The sequence below is a fragment of the Cornus florida genome, unplaced genomic scaffold, assembly GCF_030987335.1.
Source record: "Cornus florida cultivar Cherokee Brave unplaced genomic scaffold, ASM3098733v1 CherokeeBrave_3.0.0_Hap2_Chr02, whole genome shotgun sequence".
Classification (NCBI taxonomy): Eukaryota; Viridiplantae; Streptophyta; class Magnoliopsida; order Cornales; family Cornaceae; genus Cornus; species Cornus florida.
In genome coordinates this window covers 31,271,980-31,291,083 of record NW_026775572.1, presented here as the reverse complement: position 1 = coordinate 31,291,083, position 19,104 = coordinate 31,271,980, and the positions used below count along the sequence as shown (strand labels likewise).

Sequence of the window (19,104 nt, the reverse complement as noted above, 5' to 3'; positions counted from 1 at the left end):
AACATCATTAAAGTAAATCAGAATCCCAATTGATCTCCAAATCAGCCCATCAAAACCCTATCTCGGCTAAGCCCAATTAAAGTTGCCATTGACGCAAGGTTATTCACATTAACCTCTTGATTCGTGGGCCGACCTAGTCACATCCTAATTCCAGTCCAGTTCAAATTAGTCAAAGTCTTTTTACTTAAGGATTCTTCATATAAGGATGTTCTGCATAGAAAAAGACTTGCATGGAAAGAATTACAAAAGGAATGAACTATGTAGGTAAAGAATTATATAAGGAATGAATTGGAGGACATGCAGGGTGAGTCCTACCATAATTCCATCATCTTTTTGTATATAAATAGACGCATAGACCTCCAATAAAGGGCATCAAGCATTATAAGCTTTTCTTTGAATTATTCTTGTTAATTGTTCTTTTATTTTGAGTGAGTTGTATTTATTATTTTGGCTTTTTAGTTAAATGAATTATTTGCACCTACATTTTGGCGCCATCTGTGGGAAACGTATAGAAATATATTCCCACAAGTGAATTGAAATCTTTTATGCTATTACGATTCGGGATGTCAATTAGAGGAGCCACAGCCGCAGCTGATGGCCATGGCGCAGATAGCACCACAGCCACCACCAGTCAATATAGCAGGAGCTTCCCCCAACCACAATATTCCTCTTGTTAACAAAGTTTAAGCCAACGAGAGTCGGCAGGAGTAGAGGATAAGAAACAAGGTAGTAGCTTCAGACAACCACCCTCATTACACGCAAGATGAACATGCTGAATCCAGTTGCAAACTCACAGTGTGGACAAATGGCGTTCAAGATGGTGTCCAGGAGATCTTTGATGAGAAGAAGCTCTTGAGGGTTCAAACACCCGTCGAGATGGCCCAAGAGCATAAGGCATATCTGGTGAAGACTCTATTCACTGATCAGATATATTACATCGACAGACTTAAAAAGTTCACCGTGTCGACCTTCACTCAGTTCGATGGTACTGGAGATCCTTCTCGTCACCTCGATCATTACTCTTAGAAGATGGCTCTAGATAACCACGATAGATGCAATGACTAAAATACCCTAGTTTAGGTGCTGAAATGTGCAACATTTAAGCACTTATCAAACCACAACGATGCTTTCATGTGCAAAGTTTTCCCAATTAGTTTAACAAGAGTTGCACTAGAATTGTTCAAGAATAGGCCACACAAGTCTATCCCGAACTACGAAACTTTGTGCGCTATGTTCCTAGAAAAATACTGCGGCAATAAAAAGTAGAGAAAGACTATTGCTAGTCTCTTCATTATCAGACAGAAGAGAGGAAAAGTGTTACAGGATTTCCTGTCTAGATACAACATGGAGGCTTCGGAGATAGCAGATTGTCATCCTAAGACGGCTGTGGTAGCATTCAAGATCGGTATGATCCAAGGGACTTAGTTTCATACCTCTTTAGTCAAATACTCCCATCCAGATATGCAAACTCTTAATGCCAGGGCACAAATTTACATTCAACTTGAAGAGAATGTAGCCCATCAAGCACAACATGTCACCCTCATCACGGTAGAAAATAAGCCTCAGGAAAAAACTTCAAGTTCAAAAATTCAAAGAAAGCAGTATGCTTCAGCATCAGTTGCTCAAATACTCGAGAAAAGACAGAAGACGGAGGAGAGAGTAACACCTCTCCGTAATACACTGGCTCGATTATTTCAGGAAAACTAAGTAAGATTCACAGTCCCTCAGCCAATGCGGTAACCCCTAGAGTAGAGGGATAAAAGCAAACATTGCGCATACCACAGGGATTATGGGAATACAACCAATGACTGCAGATCCCTTCGGCAACAGATAGAAAACACAATAGCCAAATGAGACCTAGCAGATTATCTCGGGCCAAAGGAGCATATAATGCCGAGGGAAGTTAATCCTTGGAAGGTAGAAGGTAATCAAATAAAGGTCATTCATGCAATCTATGGAAAGTCGGAGGAAGACCAAGAGTCAGAAGAAGTGTATCGCTCCAAACTGAGGGCCGTCCACAAGCTAAGGAAGTTATCCTCGATAAATACCATTACTTCGGGTAGTATCAATATTGGATTCGGAGATGAAGATTTATCCAGAGTTCAGCTTCCCCATGAAGATCCACTCGTTATTAGTCTTCTGGTAGCCAACTGCATGATTAAAAGGGTCCTGATAGACCCTAGCAGTAGTGTCAATATTATAACTAAGGTAACCTTTGAGCAATTAGAGATCCCAGCATCGTCAATTCGAGCTACATCCAGTCCCTTGATGGGGTTTGATGGAACGAAAGTGGATCCTATTGGGGTAATCGATCTGTCAGTCACTGCTGCAAAAAGGACACTGAAAGAAAACTTTGTTCTGACAGAAATTCATCTTTCCTACAATCTCATCATGGGAAGAGGTTGGATTCACTGAATGAATGGAGTGCCATCTACTCTATATCAGGTGATGCGATGCTTATCTCCATATAGAAAAGAAGTCATTAACCTTTGGGGAGATCAAGTTGCTGCAAAAGAGTGTTACATGTTGACACTGAAGGAAGCAAAGAAATAAGTTAAGATATCCAAATCAGATATAGCCCCTGAAGGTGTTGTTAAATAGTAATTACAAAGCCCTCTGCCCGAGTATTCGGAAGCAGAAACAGAGGCAGAAACAACAAAGCCCACCAAGGAATCTGTAGAAGTTATCCTCAGTAATTAACAGAAAGTCACTTATATGGGTTCTTTACCCTTAGCTGAAGAGAGGGAGGTGTTAATAGATGTTATCCGAAGAAATGCAGATACGTTCGCTTGGATCTATTTGGATATGGCAGGGATCAACCCTTCGGTATCATGTCATAATCTAAAAGTGAACCCTTTATACAAACCAGTTAAACAAAAACATAAGACGTTCGCTCTAGAGATAAACCGAATCATTGCTGAAGAGGTTGACAAGTTGTTTCAAGCGGGCTTCATCAGGGAAGTGTGTTATCCACAGTGGCTTTAAAATGTAGTTGTGGTCCAAAAGAAGAATGGAAAGCGGAGGGTATGTATAGATTTCACCAATCTAAACAAGGCTTTTCCCAAAGATAGTTTCCCGCTACCAAAGATAGATTAAATAGTGGACATTACCACAGGCTATGAGAGATTAGCATTCCTTGATGTATGCTTCAGATACAATCAAATTCCCATGAATCCAAATGATGAAGAAAAAACATCATTCATCACAGAAAAGGGAACTTATTATTACAGGGTAATGCCCTTCGGACTTAAGAACGCCAGGGCAACTTACCAGTGCCTCGTCAATAAGATCTTTGATGAGATGCTGGGTAAAACTGTCGAGGCTTATATCGACGACATGGTGGTCAAAAGTGAGAAGAAGGAAGATCACCCCAAGCACTTCCAAGAAGTCTTCGACACTCTGAGAAAATATAATATGAGGTTGAATCCCTCCAAATGCTTCTTTGTAGTTTTTTCAGGACAATTCCTCGACCACATTGTTAACAAAAGGGGGATAAAGTAAAGCCCGGCACAGGCCCAAGCATTAGTACAAAATCAGGAGCCGAAAACTCGCAGAGAAGTGCAGATCCTAACCGGCAGAATAGCAGCTCTCAGTCGCTTCATATCCCGGTTGTCTGATAAGTGCAAACCTTTCTTTGATGCTATACACTCAAAGAACAAAGACATATGGGGACCTCAGCAGCAAGAAGCTCTTGCTAGACTAAAGTATTACATGACTAAACCCCCTATTTTGTGTGCCCCGAAGCCTGACAAAGTCCTCATCATGTATTTAGCAATTTCTGACACAGCCGCAAGTGCAGTTTTAATCCGAGAAGAAGGGGGAAACCAGCATCCAGTCTTTTACACAAGCAAGACAATGATTGATACAAAAACAAGATATAGCAAGGCAGAAAATATCATACTAGCCTTGGTATATGCAAAGCGAAAGCTTTAACACTACTTCGAATCTCATCGCATAGTGGTCTTCATAAATTAACCTATGCGAGCTATCCTCTCTAAGCCAGATCTGTCAGGAAGAATTACAAAATGGGCAATCGAGCTTAGTTCTTTTGACATAACTTATGAGCCAAAGGTGTCACACAAAGGATAAGCCATGGCCGATTTCCTCCTGGAGTATGAGGATAAGCCTAAAGAGCTAGAACTCCCAAAACCATAGTGGGAACTCCATGTTGATGGTTCCTCAAACTTGGCTAGTGCAGGGGCAGGGATCATCATCATAACTCTAGAAGGAATGAAGTTACAACAGCCAATCCGTTTGGATTTTCCTGCTACCAACAATGAAGCTGAGTATGAAGCCTTATTAGCTGGACTTCGGCTGGTAGGCCAACTCCAGGTAAACTGTTTAAAAGTTTTTAATGACTCACAACTCATTGTGAATTAAGTAACAGGAAAGTATCAACCAAAGGAAGAAAGAATGAAGGCGTACAAGGAGGCTATCGAAAGTGCTACGCGTGGATTTGATCAAATCGAATTTCACCAAGTACCAAGAGAAAAGAATTCTGAAGTAGACAAACTAGCTGCAACGGCTTCCTCCTTGGATGAAGATTTAATACGAATCGTGCCTATTGACACCTTGGAAGAACCTAGGTTAGGTCCTCAGCTGCCGGTAATGGTAACCCCAGATATTCCAAGAGAGCCGAGCTGGATGGATCCATTAGAAAGTTATCTCAAAAACGGAATCCTTCTGGATCAAAAGGATGAGGCCAGAAAAGTAAGGTTTGCGGCAGCCAAGTAGTCCATCATTAATAATCAGTTATACTAAAAGTCATTCTGAGGCCCGTATTTGAGGTGTTTAACTCCCACGGAGTCCTTCGAGGTATTAAAACAGGTACATGATAGAGATTGTGACAACCACTTTGGCGGAAGAGCCCTCGCCCATAAAGTTTTAACTCAAGGATATTTTTAGCCATACTTGGCTAGAAATGCCGAGTAGTATGCCCGGAGATGTGACAAATGTCAACGCTATGGCCCAATGAAACATCAACCGGCTGGGGATCTGCATACAATGGCAAATCCATAGCCATTCGATCAGTGGGGAATAGATATGGTAGGTTCTCTACCTAAAGCTCTGGAGCAAAAGGAATACGTATTATTGGCTACGGATTATTTCACAAAATGGGTAGAAGCAAAGGCTTATTCAAGTGTGACTTACAAGCAAGTGAAAAGCTTTCTGTGGAACAATATAATCTGTCAGTTTGGAGTATCGAAGGTCATAATGATGGACAACGGAAAGAATCTGGATAACATGGGCACAAGAAAGTTCTTTGCCGAGCATAGAATCAGACAGAAGTTGGCTGCTGTAAGCCATCCTCAGGGGAATGGGCAGGCAGAGATAACTAATCGAACGAGCTTCGACTGTCTAAAAAAGAAACTGGAAAAGGTCAAGTCTAAATGGTACGAGAATCGTCCCAGCATGCTCTGGGCTTATCGAACAACTCCACGAAGGCCAACGGGGGAGAGTCCCTTTACAATGGCTTATGGATCCGAAGCTGTCATCCCAACAGAATCAGCAATCCCAACTCTTCGAACACATCTGTTACTCAACGGGAATAATGATGAGCAGCTTGCACACAGCCTTGACCTCTTGGAAGAAAAGAGGAACGCTGCGGCAATTCACCTCGCTTCATATCAACAGCAGTTGCAAAACAATTACAACAAGCGAATTAGGTTCAGAAGCTTTGTAGTAGGAGATTGGGTGCTGAAGCAGGAGATAGTACATGTAAAAAAGTTGCAACCAAATTGGATTGGGCCCTACCGAGTTATGGAAGTAGTAGGAAAAGGTGTTTACAGGCTAACTAAAGCTAATGGGCGAGTGATTGCACGCCCATGGAATGCAATACACCTCAAAAGGTACTACCATTAGACAGTTTCGTCAATTTTTATATGTTTCTTTATACAATAAAGCTGTTTGTGGCCCACGTAATGAAGTATCTCTTATTTACTACATCTTTTTACAGGCTCTTTTTGTTAATTTATGATGTAGTAATATTTAAAAAAATAATGAAGAGCGTTGGATACACAACGAGTTATAGTACCGTGTATTTAACGATCTTCCTTATGAAAGTTTCATCCCTACAAATATGTTAGTTGCTTCTTCTTAGTCGATATGGGAGCTATTTGTTAATATTTCCTTTTTCGTCATAGGGGACAAAACATATACCCTACTATTGATATTACGAGAAAGAAAATATTTTATATTTTAAATATTTTCTCTATTTTTGTCCCACATTGGTAAAAAGTAACTTTAAACATTCCTTTATATCAGGAAAATTAAAGTATTTAAACTGTATTGCAAAGTGGGCCTACTGGTAACAAAAGCGGCCCAACATAAGTTGTGTTTAAAGCCCTAGTACCAGTGAGCACTCTTTGCAATAATTCTCTTTTTAATCCTAGGATTTCTGCCCAAAAATTTAACTTTATTTTTGTCCCACATCGACTAAAAATAAAAAGAGTGCATAGTTAATATAACCGTATCATATTGTCAATAAATGCCATAAAACGAGTCTCAGAGACGACAAGACTTCCAATCACATGTATGGAATGTTACATAGTCTCTGTGACTCTTTTTTTTGGCTTATTCCTCTTTTAAAGGTTTTGGACCCCAAGAGTCTGAAGACATCAATAAATTTCTCTAAGGCATATATCATTGCTAAGGAAGTCCATACTCTGGACCACAAAAATCCGAAGATATCGATAAAATACATGCTTCGGACCCCAAGAGTCCGAAGGCATCAAAATATTCCTCTAAGGTATACGCTATTGCCGAGGAACTCTATGCTTCGAACCCTAAGAGTCCGAAGTCCTCAAAATATTCCTCTAAGGCATACGCTATTACCGAGGAACTCTATGCTTCGGACCCCAAGAGTCAAAAGTCATTAAAATATTCCTTTAAAGCATATCCCATTGACCAGGAACTTCAAGCCTTGGATCTCAATAATCCGAAGATATTAAGTAATTCCTCTAAGGCGTTTCCCATCGCCAAGGAACCTTTTGCCCCGGATCTCATGAGTCCGAAGGTATTAGATAAAAATCCTATAAGGCATACACTATTATTGAGGAACTTTATACTTCGTACACTAAGAGCCCGGAGTCATCAAAGTATTCCTCTAAGGCATATTTCATCACCAAGGAACTTCTTGCTTCAGATCTCAAGAGTCCAAAGGTATTAAATAATTTCCCTAAGGTATACGCTATTGCCGTGGAACCCCACGCTTTAGACCCCAAGAGCCCGAAGACATTAAAATTTTCCTTTAAGGCATATAAAATTGCCGAGGAACTTAACACCTCGGACCTCAAGGGTCTGAAGGTATACAAACGGGTCTAAACCCAAATGGGGGCAGATATTTTTTATGGATGTCCCACTCTCAGGCCCCAGTGCTTGGCTAACAATGCTAGGCCCATTAAAAGTTTGTCCCACATCAAAAAAATACAAGAACAAGAAAACATTGATATAGTTATATCAGAAAATGATATTCAACAAGAAGGGTTCCCTTAATAAGAAAATCACTTAGTGAAATAACAATCTCTAGTTTGTGACTTGATGGTCAAGGGAACTCTCTTCTTGTTATCTTTCATTTTTTATATCTTTGAACCATAACAAGTCCGAAAGTCCCAAAAAGAACAAACTTTTCTCAAAGGTATAGAAAACTACTCAGGAAAACATGCAACCTTGAGATACTAAAAAATATGGAAACTCTTCAGGATAGATGTATCAAATAGAAAGAGTTAAAGTTACCATTATTTACAGAACAAAATACACCAGTTCAAGACAAATATTATATAAATTCACTTCATTTTGGGATCAAAAGGAGCAAAATCGAAAGCATCAACCACGTTTGGGCTAGAAGCTGTAACTGGAGGAACTGAGGAGCTTGAAGGTGGAGGATTCCCTTAGTGAGACTTCACCATCTCAACGAATAAAACCTCAGCTTCTTGGGCCTTTGGACCCTTAGTATAGGGAAATGACACCTCCATGTTTGCGTCAAAAGCGTCTGGATCCTTTGATTTATTGCCTGAGCCTTAAGCAAAGCCGAAGCGAAATGCCCTCGCACTAGACAAGCACACCAAGGAGAAATAACGATCTTGCATTTGTTTTCTAGCAGTTGTGCAAGTGTTAACTGCATCCCTCCATCGAAAGTTCTCAGTTTCCAATTCCTTCAGCTTAGCTTCAGCGGATGCAAGGCGTCCCTTGTATACATCCCTCGCGTCATAAGCCATCTTTACATCTATGAGTGCATGGGAGAGCTTCTTCTCAGCAGCAACTAGGTCATTTTCTAATTTCCAGATGAAAATTGACTGAGCTTCAGCAGTTGCACACAAGGCCATGGTATGATACATACTCTATATAATTAATAATGGGGTGAGCAAAGCAAAAGGGAAAATAAGAGAATAATGTATAAAGAAAGAGGACAAACCTCCATGGCACAAACTAGGGCAGAAGGAAGCAGTTGTTCTAGCCTCATGTTGCCTATGATTTCCTCATCTTTGGGCAGCCACATCCCACGAGCAACTGCCAATGCAGCAGATGGATCAATGACTACAAAATCTCCAGAATGGAGAACTGATTTGTCAGCCCTAGAGAAAGTGAACCTCCAAGCCTCTCCAGCTTCTGCTAGGACAAAAGCCCTAACCTCTTCCTTAGGGTCGGCTTCGTCAGCTTTCTTCCCTTTACTCTTTGATAGGTTAATTGTTCTTGCAGGTGGAAAAAGGGTTTAATTTAAGTTTCTTCTTCAAAGGAAGTTCTTTAACTTCCTTTTCGTGTTCGGTAGAACGAATAACTGCAAGGGGCTGAGCCTCTGCTGCTCTCTTCTTGGTAGTTTTAGCCTTCTTCTTTTCCTCTTCAGTTAGAGGAAAGCTATCGAAGGAAGGGAGTGACAAATCCATAAGATCAACAGTTGAAACACTATAAGCAAGTTCTTTAAAGTTGGATGAAGAAAAAGGTCCTCTGCAGAAGGGGGGTCGTTCCAAACTTGTTCCTCGAGGAAAGCAAGCCTTTTCTTAGCTACAAAAGAGGGGAACGTTGCTGAAAAAACACCAAGAAATTCGTACGTATGACAAAACAATAAAACTTGACATGGGAAGCAACCAGAGCATTTTTTATGGAGAGAAGGTAAATCTTCTATACCTAATATCCCAAATTTGCGGGGAATAGGAAGTTTTTTCGATTGAGACATAGACCAATTTCCCTTAACGATAATCATTCTCTCTTTCTATCTCTTCTTGGAAGAGGGGAGATCTGTACATATCCTCTGTTGAAGAGAGGAAGTAAAGTAATAGCGGCCAAGCTCGGTCTGGTATCTCGAAATAGTATAAGTAATCAATAGGTCAGTAAGAGTCAAATCAAGATTCTCTAGCCTTCGACGAACAAGAAGAGCTGAAACTATTCGAAAAAAGTTAGGGTTTACTTGAAGAGGGGCAATACCAAACTTGTTGAAGACTAGGTGATAAAAGGGGTGAAGGGGAAAACGAAGAGCATGAAGATGGCTGACGGACAAAAGTAATTCATTCTCTCCAATGCCCTCACTTGAACTAAAATCAGCAATTTTTGGGTATTCAACAATGTCCACCCCCTTGGGGATCTCGAACTCTTCCATTACGGAATCAATGGTGAACAAGATAGATGAAGAATTAACCTGATATCACGACGAAGCAATGAACGCAGTGAAGGCAAGAGCAAGCTTTGAAGGATTCCCTTGGTCAGAATGTCAATGGTCACTTCTTAAATCGCCTCTTGTAAAAATTGGCAACCGTGCAAAATCAATTCCCTTATAACTAGGAGCCGTAGTTCAATTTAGGAGGGAATTGGGGGCAAAGTATGAAGGGAAAAATCTTCCCTCCAATAAGAATCAGTCACATCATTAAAGTAAATCAGAATCCCAATTGATCTCCAAATTAGTCCATCAAAACCCGATCTCGGCTAAGCCCAACTAAAGTTGCCATCGACCCAAGGTTATTCACATTAACCTCTTGATTCGTGGGTCGGCCCAATCATATCCTAATTCAAGTCCAGTTCAAATTAATCAAAGGCGTTTTCCTTAAGGATTCTTCATATGAGGAAGTTCTGCATAGAAAAAGACTTGCATGGAAAGAACTACAAAAGGAAAGAACTCTGTAGGTAAAGAATTATATATGGAATGAATTGGAGGACAAATAGGGCGAGTCCAACCATAATTCCATTATCTTTTTGTATATAAATAGAGGCATAGACCTCCAATAAAGGGCATTGAGCATTACAAGCTTTTTTCTGAATTATTCTTGTTAATTATTCTTTTATTTTGAGTGAGTTGTATTTATTCTTTTAGCTTTTTAGTTAAACAAATTATTTGCACCTACAATCCCATAAGAAAATTTTGAAATTACACTGATCTAATTGAAGAGAGAGAGAGAGTCTCATTGAAGAGTGAAAATTTATTTGAAAACCCTAAACATCTAGGGTTGATTCCAAAATTTACTATTGAAGAGAGAAGAAAAAAAAAATGCAAAAATCAGACCATATCTAATTGAAGAAAGAGGGGTTTCTTCGCATAAATAGAGGAGATGACGTGGCAATGCCACGTCTGAGTCGGACTAAAATATGCTCAGATGACTTGGCAATGCTAGTCTTCAGTAATCTAAACTTGATCAGAAAATAGTGTTCTGTGTCTTCAAAGAGTGTTATGTTTTTTCAATTGGGCATTTAATCAAACAATTCATTTGCATATTTATAAATACATCTTAAATTGTCATATTTATAAACAAAGCGTCTTTCTTTCTTGCTTTAGAACAAAAAAAATTTATTCCACCGATAAAAAGGAAATAAACATGTAAATAGTACATATAGAGAAAAAAAATGCGTGTAAAATAAATTTAGATTTGTATGATACTCCCTAATTGTTTGTCATGCTTGTTGCAATGAATTTGATTTTCTTTATAGATTTTCTTCACTCACGCTCCTTCAAAGCTCCTTCCAAACACAGGATCTATCGATTTGATAGTTTCTTAATTGACTTTTGGTATTTTAAAATTATATAATTCGAAGAATATTTTGATATTTTAGAATATAAGTTTGGAGGGTATTTTAGACCTTAATAATTATTATTGATGAATATATAATTATTTTGTTTAATTCAATCAAATTGAAAAATAAACTTTAAAATTAAACTATTTTGTTATTCAAGGTACTAAGTCTACTCATATATAGTTTTTCTTTGTAATTATTTCAATACATATATATATATATATAATTAAAATTTAACCTTAAAAAAAATAATAAAAATAAAAAATAACTTACCCAAGCAACAAAACTCAATGTTACATTCTTATCCAAAGAAAGAGATGGTACATTTGGTTGTCTCTCTCTCACACTTTCCCTCTATCTCACGAGTTTTGTAGATGTAACAAAAGTTTACTTACATCCCTCGGCATTATTACACACCCCTGAGCATTATTGAGCCAGAAATTCAACGCGTTTTTGCGTGTAGGCTTTTATACAATTATACTCATGAGAGAATTTTTGAAAGATAAACACATTAGAGATATTATTTTTTTTTAAGGCGCGAAGGCGAAATCAAAGTGGCATTACAGAGACATAAACTAAGCCAATAAAGACATACAAATCATGAAACTGAATAATAAAATAAAAAATAAGCTCCAGATTTAACTCTAGAACGAAAACCACCTGGAGATAGGAGCAGAAACAAGAATGACCAATGACCAAAAGTCAAGACAACAACTCCAGAACTTCATCCACAAGAGACTTCCGTACAATATCAACCACGGAAAACAAAAATAGACCAACAAAAAAACAGACCCAAAAAAAAACAGATCCACCCTATTATTAAACCAGAAACAAACCAAATAAGAGCAGATCTAACACACAAAAACAAAAAAACAAGAAGATTATTAACGTGGGAGGCGAGCAAGGTCACCTCCCCACTCACATGGAATGGAGTGTTACTTAAAAAACACATGAGAGATTTGCAATATTTAGAAACAACAAACGAAAAATCGTAGAATGCTTATAAGGTGAAAAGCCCCCCAATGAATCTAGGCCGGAATGAACGAGGTTCCCAGCGCAACAATAAAGGCACATACCGCAGCAATGATTCCTATTATCTGAAAGATATCAGCTGCCACTAATTTCTTCTTACGATGGAGAAAAAAAGCAATCAGAATAACAATGAATCCAACTGCAATGGCTGCTTTAACAAAGTAGGAAGCCCACTTAGTTTTAGCCAAGTAAGAGGAGGTCCCATTCTGAGTGTAGGTCATGAGAGAAACAATCGCTTGACCAATCATCGCAAGGAATATCTTCCCCAACTTCATCTGACCATCATTTGGATCGGTGCCCTCGAGTAAGCAACCCCAACGCCATTTCCGATCCATTTGGCTTGAAGTAAGCAACCCCTGCTGCTCGATATCCAATACAAGAAGTTCCCTACTTATCGAGTGCTGCCCAGGTGGTGGTGTTCCGATTCCGAACTTGCCATGCGTTTCATCATCATTTGGTAAGCTTTTATCAATCTCACCCTACAAAAAGACAACACATATATTTCATGCTAAATAAGAGTAGAAATTAATTGGCAGCAGATGAATTAAGAAGACTAGTGTTGGATCGATACATGCAAATTATAAACATTTACTAAGTTCGTCTTACTTGTGGGAGTTGCATAGTGCCATCTCGACTTGAGGAAGAGCTTTCACCATAATTAGCCTACAAAAAAACACAGCTTTCATCAAAATAAGAATCAATTTAAGATCAAAAGCTAGAAAGCAATCAAATTAATGGGATTAATTAGCATGTGAAGCCTATGACTTCTCTTACCAGAATCCATGGATTCCTGCCATGGAGACCACCACTAAGTGAGGAGAAGTCTATGTGTGTACACTCTCTGTTCTGCCCACAGTGGAACTCCCACCGGAGATGGTGGTTCTATGGCGAAAATGAAAGTTACTAGAGACAGATCCGCCCGGAGAGATCCGGTGACTGGATGGCGGGTCGCCGACTGAGCAGAGAGTTGAAGCGGCGAGGGTGCGAGAGAACAGATCGCCGTTGGCGATGGCGACAGATCGCGACGGCCGCACAAGCTCTGAATCCCTCGAATCCGGCCAAGGTGGAGCCGGATCCCGGAGACGATGGGGTTTCCTGGTGTTTCCTTCAACGGTGGCCGATATATATCAGTCGGCAGCGAAGGCTCCGGAGCTGAGAGTTTACGGCGGCGAATCGAGGTGGAGACGAGAGAGATCCAGCAGAGGGCTTTGAGATCGAGGGCTCGGCCGTGATAGAGCCAGTCGGCGGTGAGCTAGCCGGTGGAGGGCTCGGCTTCGGATGATAGCGGCCGCGATGGGCGCGACTGACTGACAACGGCGGTGACGGGCTGACTTCGGGCTGTGGCGAGGACGACTCGGCTGAGGACAAATCGGATGTGGAGTGCTCGGCCGTGAATAATCTGACCGGCGGTGCCGATGGCAGACCGGCGAGGGCGAAGATGGTGTGGGCTTGCGGCGGTGCTTGGAGAGAAGAAGAGAGAGGAAGAACTGAAGGAGAGAAAAACTTACCTGCTTGCACATTCCAGAGTGGATATAACCACCGACGCCGCCAACGCCACCAACACCAACGCTCTGCTTTTCGGTGCTCTGGTGGGCCTCTCCTACCACAGCTTGGTTCAATGCGCTTATATTGCCCGGCTTCATCTCTCTCCTGCTTCTCTCTCTCTCTACAATATTTAGTTACCGTCTTTCTCTACCTCTCCTTTTTTATAGCGAAAAAAAAGCAAACAAGGTCACAAAATAGTTTTTTTTTTTTTTTTTTAGTTAAAGGTCACAAAATAGTTGAAGAGTGAAAATCTACTTGAAAGTTTACTATAGAAAAAAAAAAGCAAATAAGGTCACAAAATAGATCCGATTGAAGGAGAGAAAAACTTACCTGCTTGCACATTCCAGAGTGGATATAACCACCGACGCCGCCAACGCCACCAACACCAACGCTCTGCTTTTCGGTGCTCTGGTGGGCCTCTCCTACCACAGCTTGGTTCAATGCGCTTATATTGCCCGGCTTCATCTCTCTCCTGCTTCTCTCTCTCTCTACAATATTTAGTTACCGTCTTTCTCTACCTCTCCTTTTTTATAGCGAAAAAAAAGCAAACAAGGTCACAAAATAGTTTTTTTTTTTTTTTTTAGTTAAAGGTCACAAAATAGTTGAAGAGTGAAAATCTACTTGAAAGTTTACTATAGAAAAAAAAAAGCAAATAAGGTCACAAAATAGATCCGATTGAGGGCCCCTCTGCTGGAGATTACTGGGACTCTCTCTCCCTCTATTTAGCAGAAAAGATGAAACTTCCTAAACAGTAGAAATTCTCTTACGTTGTGCCAATAAACCGAAACAGTAGAGATTCTCTTATGTTGTGCCAATAAAAGATGACAAAGAATTTTTTTCAAAGTCTTTGATTTTACAGTACCCTACTAGGTACAGATATATTACAATATGTTGTAATATGTTTTTAAATTTGATCTTAAATTAGGATACTACAGGCACAGATGGCAGAAAAAGATAGGTATAAGATTGTTTTTTTGTCTACCCTTTGAAAAGTATGAATGGACAATAATGCCATTTGGTCTTAAGAATGCCTCTTCAGAATTTCAACATATTTTGAATGACATTTTTAATTTTTATACTGAATTTTCTAAAGATGTTATTTACAGAAGTGGTTTAGCAATTTCTGCTTCTAAACTAAAAAATTTCCTCACTCAAGTTAAATATCTTGGTCATGAAATTTGTGATGGGAAAATTAAACCCATTGACCGCAGTATTGAGTTTGCTTTTAAATTTCTTGATGAAATTAAAGATAAAACTCAACTTCAAAGATTTCTTGGCAGTTTGAATTATATTCATAATCACTATAAGAATTTTATACAGGATACAGCAATTTTGTATACAAGGCTCAGTTCCCCTTGGACTTTAGAACATACCAAAGCAGTCCAGAAGATTAAACTTCGAGCTAAACAAATTCCTTGCTTGGCTCTCGCAAACTCTTCATGGTTCAAAATTGTTGAAACAAATGCATCCAACATTGGATATGGTAGAATTCTTAAACAAAAGAACTCAGAAACAGGAACAGAGGAGTTTTTTCGCTTCACTTCAGGAACTTGGAAAAATGCGCAATTAAATTATTCCACTATTAAGAAAGAAATTCTTTCTTTAGTTAAATGCATTTACAAATTCCAAGATGATTTAGTTAATCAAAAATTTTTGTTACGAATTGATTGTAGTGCTGCTAAACAAGTACTGGAAAAAGATGTTAAAGAATATAATTTCCAAACAGATATTTGCTGGTTGGTAAGTTGATTTATCTGCTTTTGATTTTTCAATTGAATATATTAAAGGCAGTTCTAACTCTTTACCTGACTTTTGAACCCATGAATTTCTACAGGGTTCATGAGTCAGCCCCATAATGGGCAGAGCCGTGGTAATACCACAACAAGCCGTGGCAAAGGCAAAAACAAAGCCAAGGTGGTTATATCACTTGATGACGAACTGTGACAACCCGAATTTTTAAGAGTTGAAATTATTATTATTTTTTTTTATTATATTTTTGTATCATAATTAATTTTTTACCCTATGATTGTAAATGTATCAATCCGAGATTGATCATTTAATTTGAGATTTATAATTTATTTAAATTTTGTTACATCATATATATATATATATATATGTATGTCTGGTTGATGCAAGCAGGGGCGAGATTAATGAAGAAAGAAAGGAAAAATTGTAATGTGCTGCGGGTCTCGCTGGATTTGATTAATGGGTTCTGTTTTATGAATACATATATATTATATATGTATATTATGTAATGGGATGGTGGAGGGAAAAAATGGGTTCATGAGTCAGTCCCATAATGGGCAGATCCGTGGTAATATCACAACAGGTCGTGCCAAAGGCAAAAACAAATCCAAAGTGGTTATATCACTTGATGACGAACTGTGACAATTCGAATTTTTAAGGGTTGAAATTATTATTATTATTTTTTTATTATATTTTTGTATCATAATTAATTATTTACTTATGATTGTAAATGTATCAATCGGAGATTGATCATTTAATTTGAGATTTATAGTTTATTTAAATTTTGTTACATAATATATATATATATATGTCTGGTTGATGCAAGCAGGGGCCGAGATTAATGAAGAAGGAAAGGAAAAATTGTAATGTGCTGCGGGTCTCACTGGATTTGATTAATGGGTTTTGTTTTATGAATACATATATATATATATATATATATATATATATATATATATTATGTAATCTGATGGTGGAGAGAAAAAATGGGCTGGCCGAAATAATTGGGAAATGAAATTGGAAATGGTTTGGTGTGGGTTCATTGAGAAATGATGTTTAAAGCAGTTGATTTGGGTTTTTTTAACATTTGTGTATATATATATACATATTATATATATATATATTTGGCTTGCATTTGTGAATGGTGGCAGCCGAGAATTTGGAGAAAAAGAAAGAATGGAAAAAAAAAAAGAAAATTAATGAAGTAGGCGGGACCCACGAAGATATTTTTTTGTTACCATAAATTCTATGAACTTTGTCCTTCACGAGGGCATCTGATATGTATGGAATCCATATGATGTTAAGATGGAAATGGTGAAAAGTGAATTGATATTTGTACTTAGTGTCGGTGCATTTTTCTTTACAAATGACTGTTTTGGGACTTTGGTTAGCACATTGATAGGGAGAAATATTGAGGAAAAATACAGAGAACTTAGAGATACAGAGAAAGTGCCGAGATTTTATGAGCATAGAGAAGTGCAGAGCCAAGAGCATCGAGATAGACAAACTTCGATAATCCAGGGATGGTTACTTTATTTTGCAGTGTGGGGATTTTCATACCTTTAATCTAGACATCTGATATGTATAGAATCTAATATGATGTTAAGATGGAAACGGTCGGTGGGACTCCTTTGGATATTTGGTCAAAAGTAAATTGATATTTGTACTTAGTGTCGGTGCATTTTTCTTTGTAAGTGACTGTTTTGGGACTTTGGCGAGCACATTGATAGGGAGAAATATTGAGGAAAAATACAGAGACTTGGAGATACAGGAGAGTGCCGAGATTTTATGAGCATAGAGAAGTGGAGAGCCGAGAGCATGGGGATAGACAAACTTGGATAATCGGGTGATGGTTACTTTATTTTGCATGTGTAGGGTTTTCCATACCTGGAATCGTTTGGGAGTAATTTTTATTTCAAATATTTTATTAATGTTATTTTGTTTAAATTACATATATGTATTTTGTTTAAAAACATATTTATATTTTATGAGACTGATTTTCATGAAATCCTTTAAAATTCTTGTTATGGTTTTTATTATTAGAACTTCTCCCGTCTCACCCCCCACAGTTTCAGGTATCAAGGATGAACGTGGATTGATAGTAACAAGCTTAGGTGGAAGAGTTGGTATTGAGGATTTATTTAGGTTGTGTTTGAGGAGCTTCCAAATATCAAATGGGCTTTGATAATAAGTCCTTTGTTAAAGTTAACCACTATGGTTTTCTAAAAGTTCATTTCATAAACTTCACCAAACACTCATAAAAACTTGAAAAAGGGCTTTCTGGACTTAGAAGTCCGTTTTGAGGCTACAAAAAACCCAGCCAAACAGGGCCTTAATTAATTAGAGATGTTGTATTATTTTTATTTTGAGGAAATTGATTTAGTATCAATAAATGATTTAGTGTATTTTCTTGAGATCTTGGTCTGTACTGATGTATTTTGATTTGAATAAATTGAAGATTTTATTAAGAAAATTCAGGACGTAACACGAACAGTACCTAGCTTTGGAGCATCTTGCTGATTTGCTCCGCACACCAAATAAAGGGGTGGGTAGCTCACAACAGAAGAAAACCATGAAGGAAGTTTTGGAAAAGGAAATTCCATGGATACCTAATGAAAGGTATATCCAAACTGTATTGGTTCTGGATGTTCAGGATGAACAATGGATGCCAGATCTATGGGAAGGTGAAAATCCAAACACTTAGCATCTCTAAAATTAAGAACTATAGAAAAAAAGCAAATAAGGTCACAAAATAATTGAAGAGTGAAAATCTATTTGAAAATTAAGAACTATAGAAAAAAAAATAAATAAATAAGGTCACAAAATAGATGGCTCCAAGAATGCTACAAATTACAAATATGCCGTAGAATCTGAAATGTAGGTCAAATTTTAGAGAACTAGAAAACAAAATTTTTAGAAAACTAGAGAAAAAAAAGCAAACAAGGTCACAAGTTTGCCTTAATGGTCAAGGAAAATGATAAAACATTTTCATTAAATTTTATATAATTAGTTATATAACTACAATATTAAAGTTAGTGAAAATAACACGAGCCTTTGATAATAATAAGTATATGTATTTGTTTTAACTTTTGAAAAAAAAAAATAGAGTAATAAATTTAAATATAAATAACACAGTTGAACTTCTAGTTTGAAAAGTAAGGAAGTTATCTCTAGGCTACAAAGCCTTTGATAATAATATTTTTAATTTAATTACTTCTTTAATTGAATGAAATACATACTGAAAAACAAAATAAATTTTGTAGCCAATTAAAAACTAAATCAGGATTCTTCGCAACAGTTTTAAAATTTAAAATCGTCTATCATTACCTACGTAATTAATGAATAGGATTCTTCTCAAAATGGGAACTACTTTAATAACGTGAAAAATGACAATGACAATTTCGATCAATTCATCTATAAAGTAAAATTAAAAATCATCTATCATTATTTGCATAATTAATAAATTGAAATTGTAGAGACGAACTTGACCAAATTTGTTATTTTGTTTTTTAAAATAAACTCAAATTTGTAATTCAATTTGATTTCTAAATACAATTATTTGACATTTTAACAATAAAAAATTTATCCATGCAACTCGCATTATATATAGGGTAAAGGACAAAAAAAAAAAAAAAAAAAAGACTTGAATTATTTTTGAATTTAAAAATAACTCATGAATTATATTTTGTGCATAGTATTTTATGAACTATCATATTTTGTCAAAAAATGTCCCAATGCCTTAACTATATTTCATTAAATGACCATAATTCTCTTTCTTATTGAATTACA

At 37.5% G+C, this 19,104-nt stretch overlaps 1 protein-coding gene and 1 pseudogene across 1 annotated transcript; one reads left to right on the top strand and one right to left on the bottom strand.

The window, feature by feature from the left end:
- The window catches only part of LOC132295954 (acetylajmalan esterase-like), a 52,420-nt pseudogene that overhangs the window by 18,396 nt on the left and 14,920 nt on the right, over positions 1-19,104 (top strand).
- LOC132294558 (uncharacterized) lies at positions 11,488-14,170 on the bottom strand. The gene is made up of 4 exons (XM_059792463.1): positions 13,903-14,170; positions 12,802-13,728; positions 12,634-12,690; positions 11,488-12,506 (listed from the first exon to the last, which is right to left on the bottom strand). The coding sequence occupies exons 3-4, from the start codon at positions 12,646-12,648 to the stop codon at positions 12,024-12,026; spliced, it is 498 nt and encodes a 165-aa protein (XP_059648446.1). The 5' UTR covers positions 12,649-12,690; positions 12,802-13,728; positions 13,903-14,170; the 3' UTR covers positions 11,488-12,023.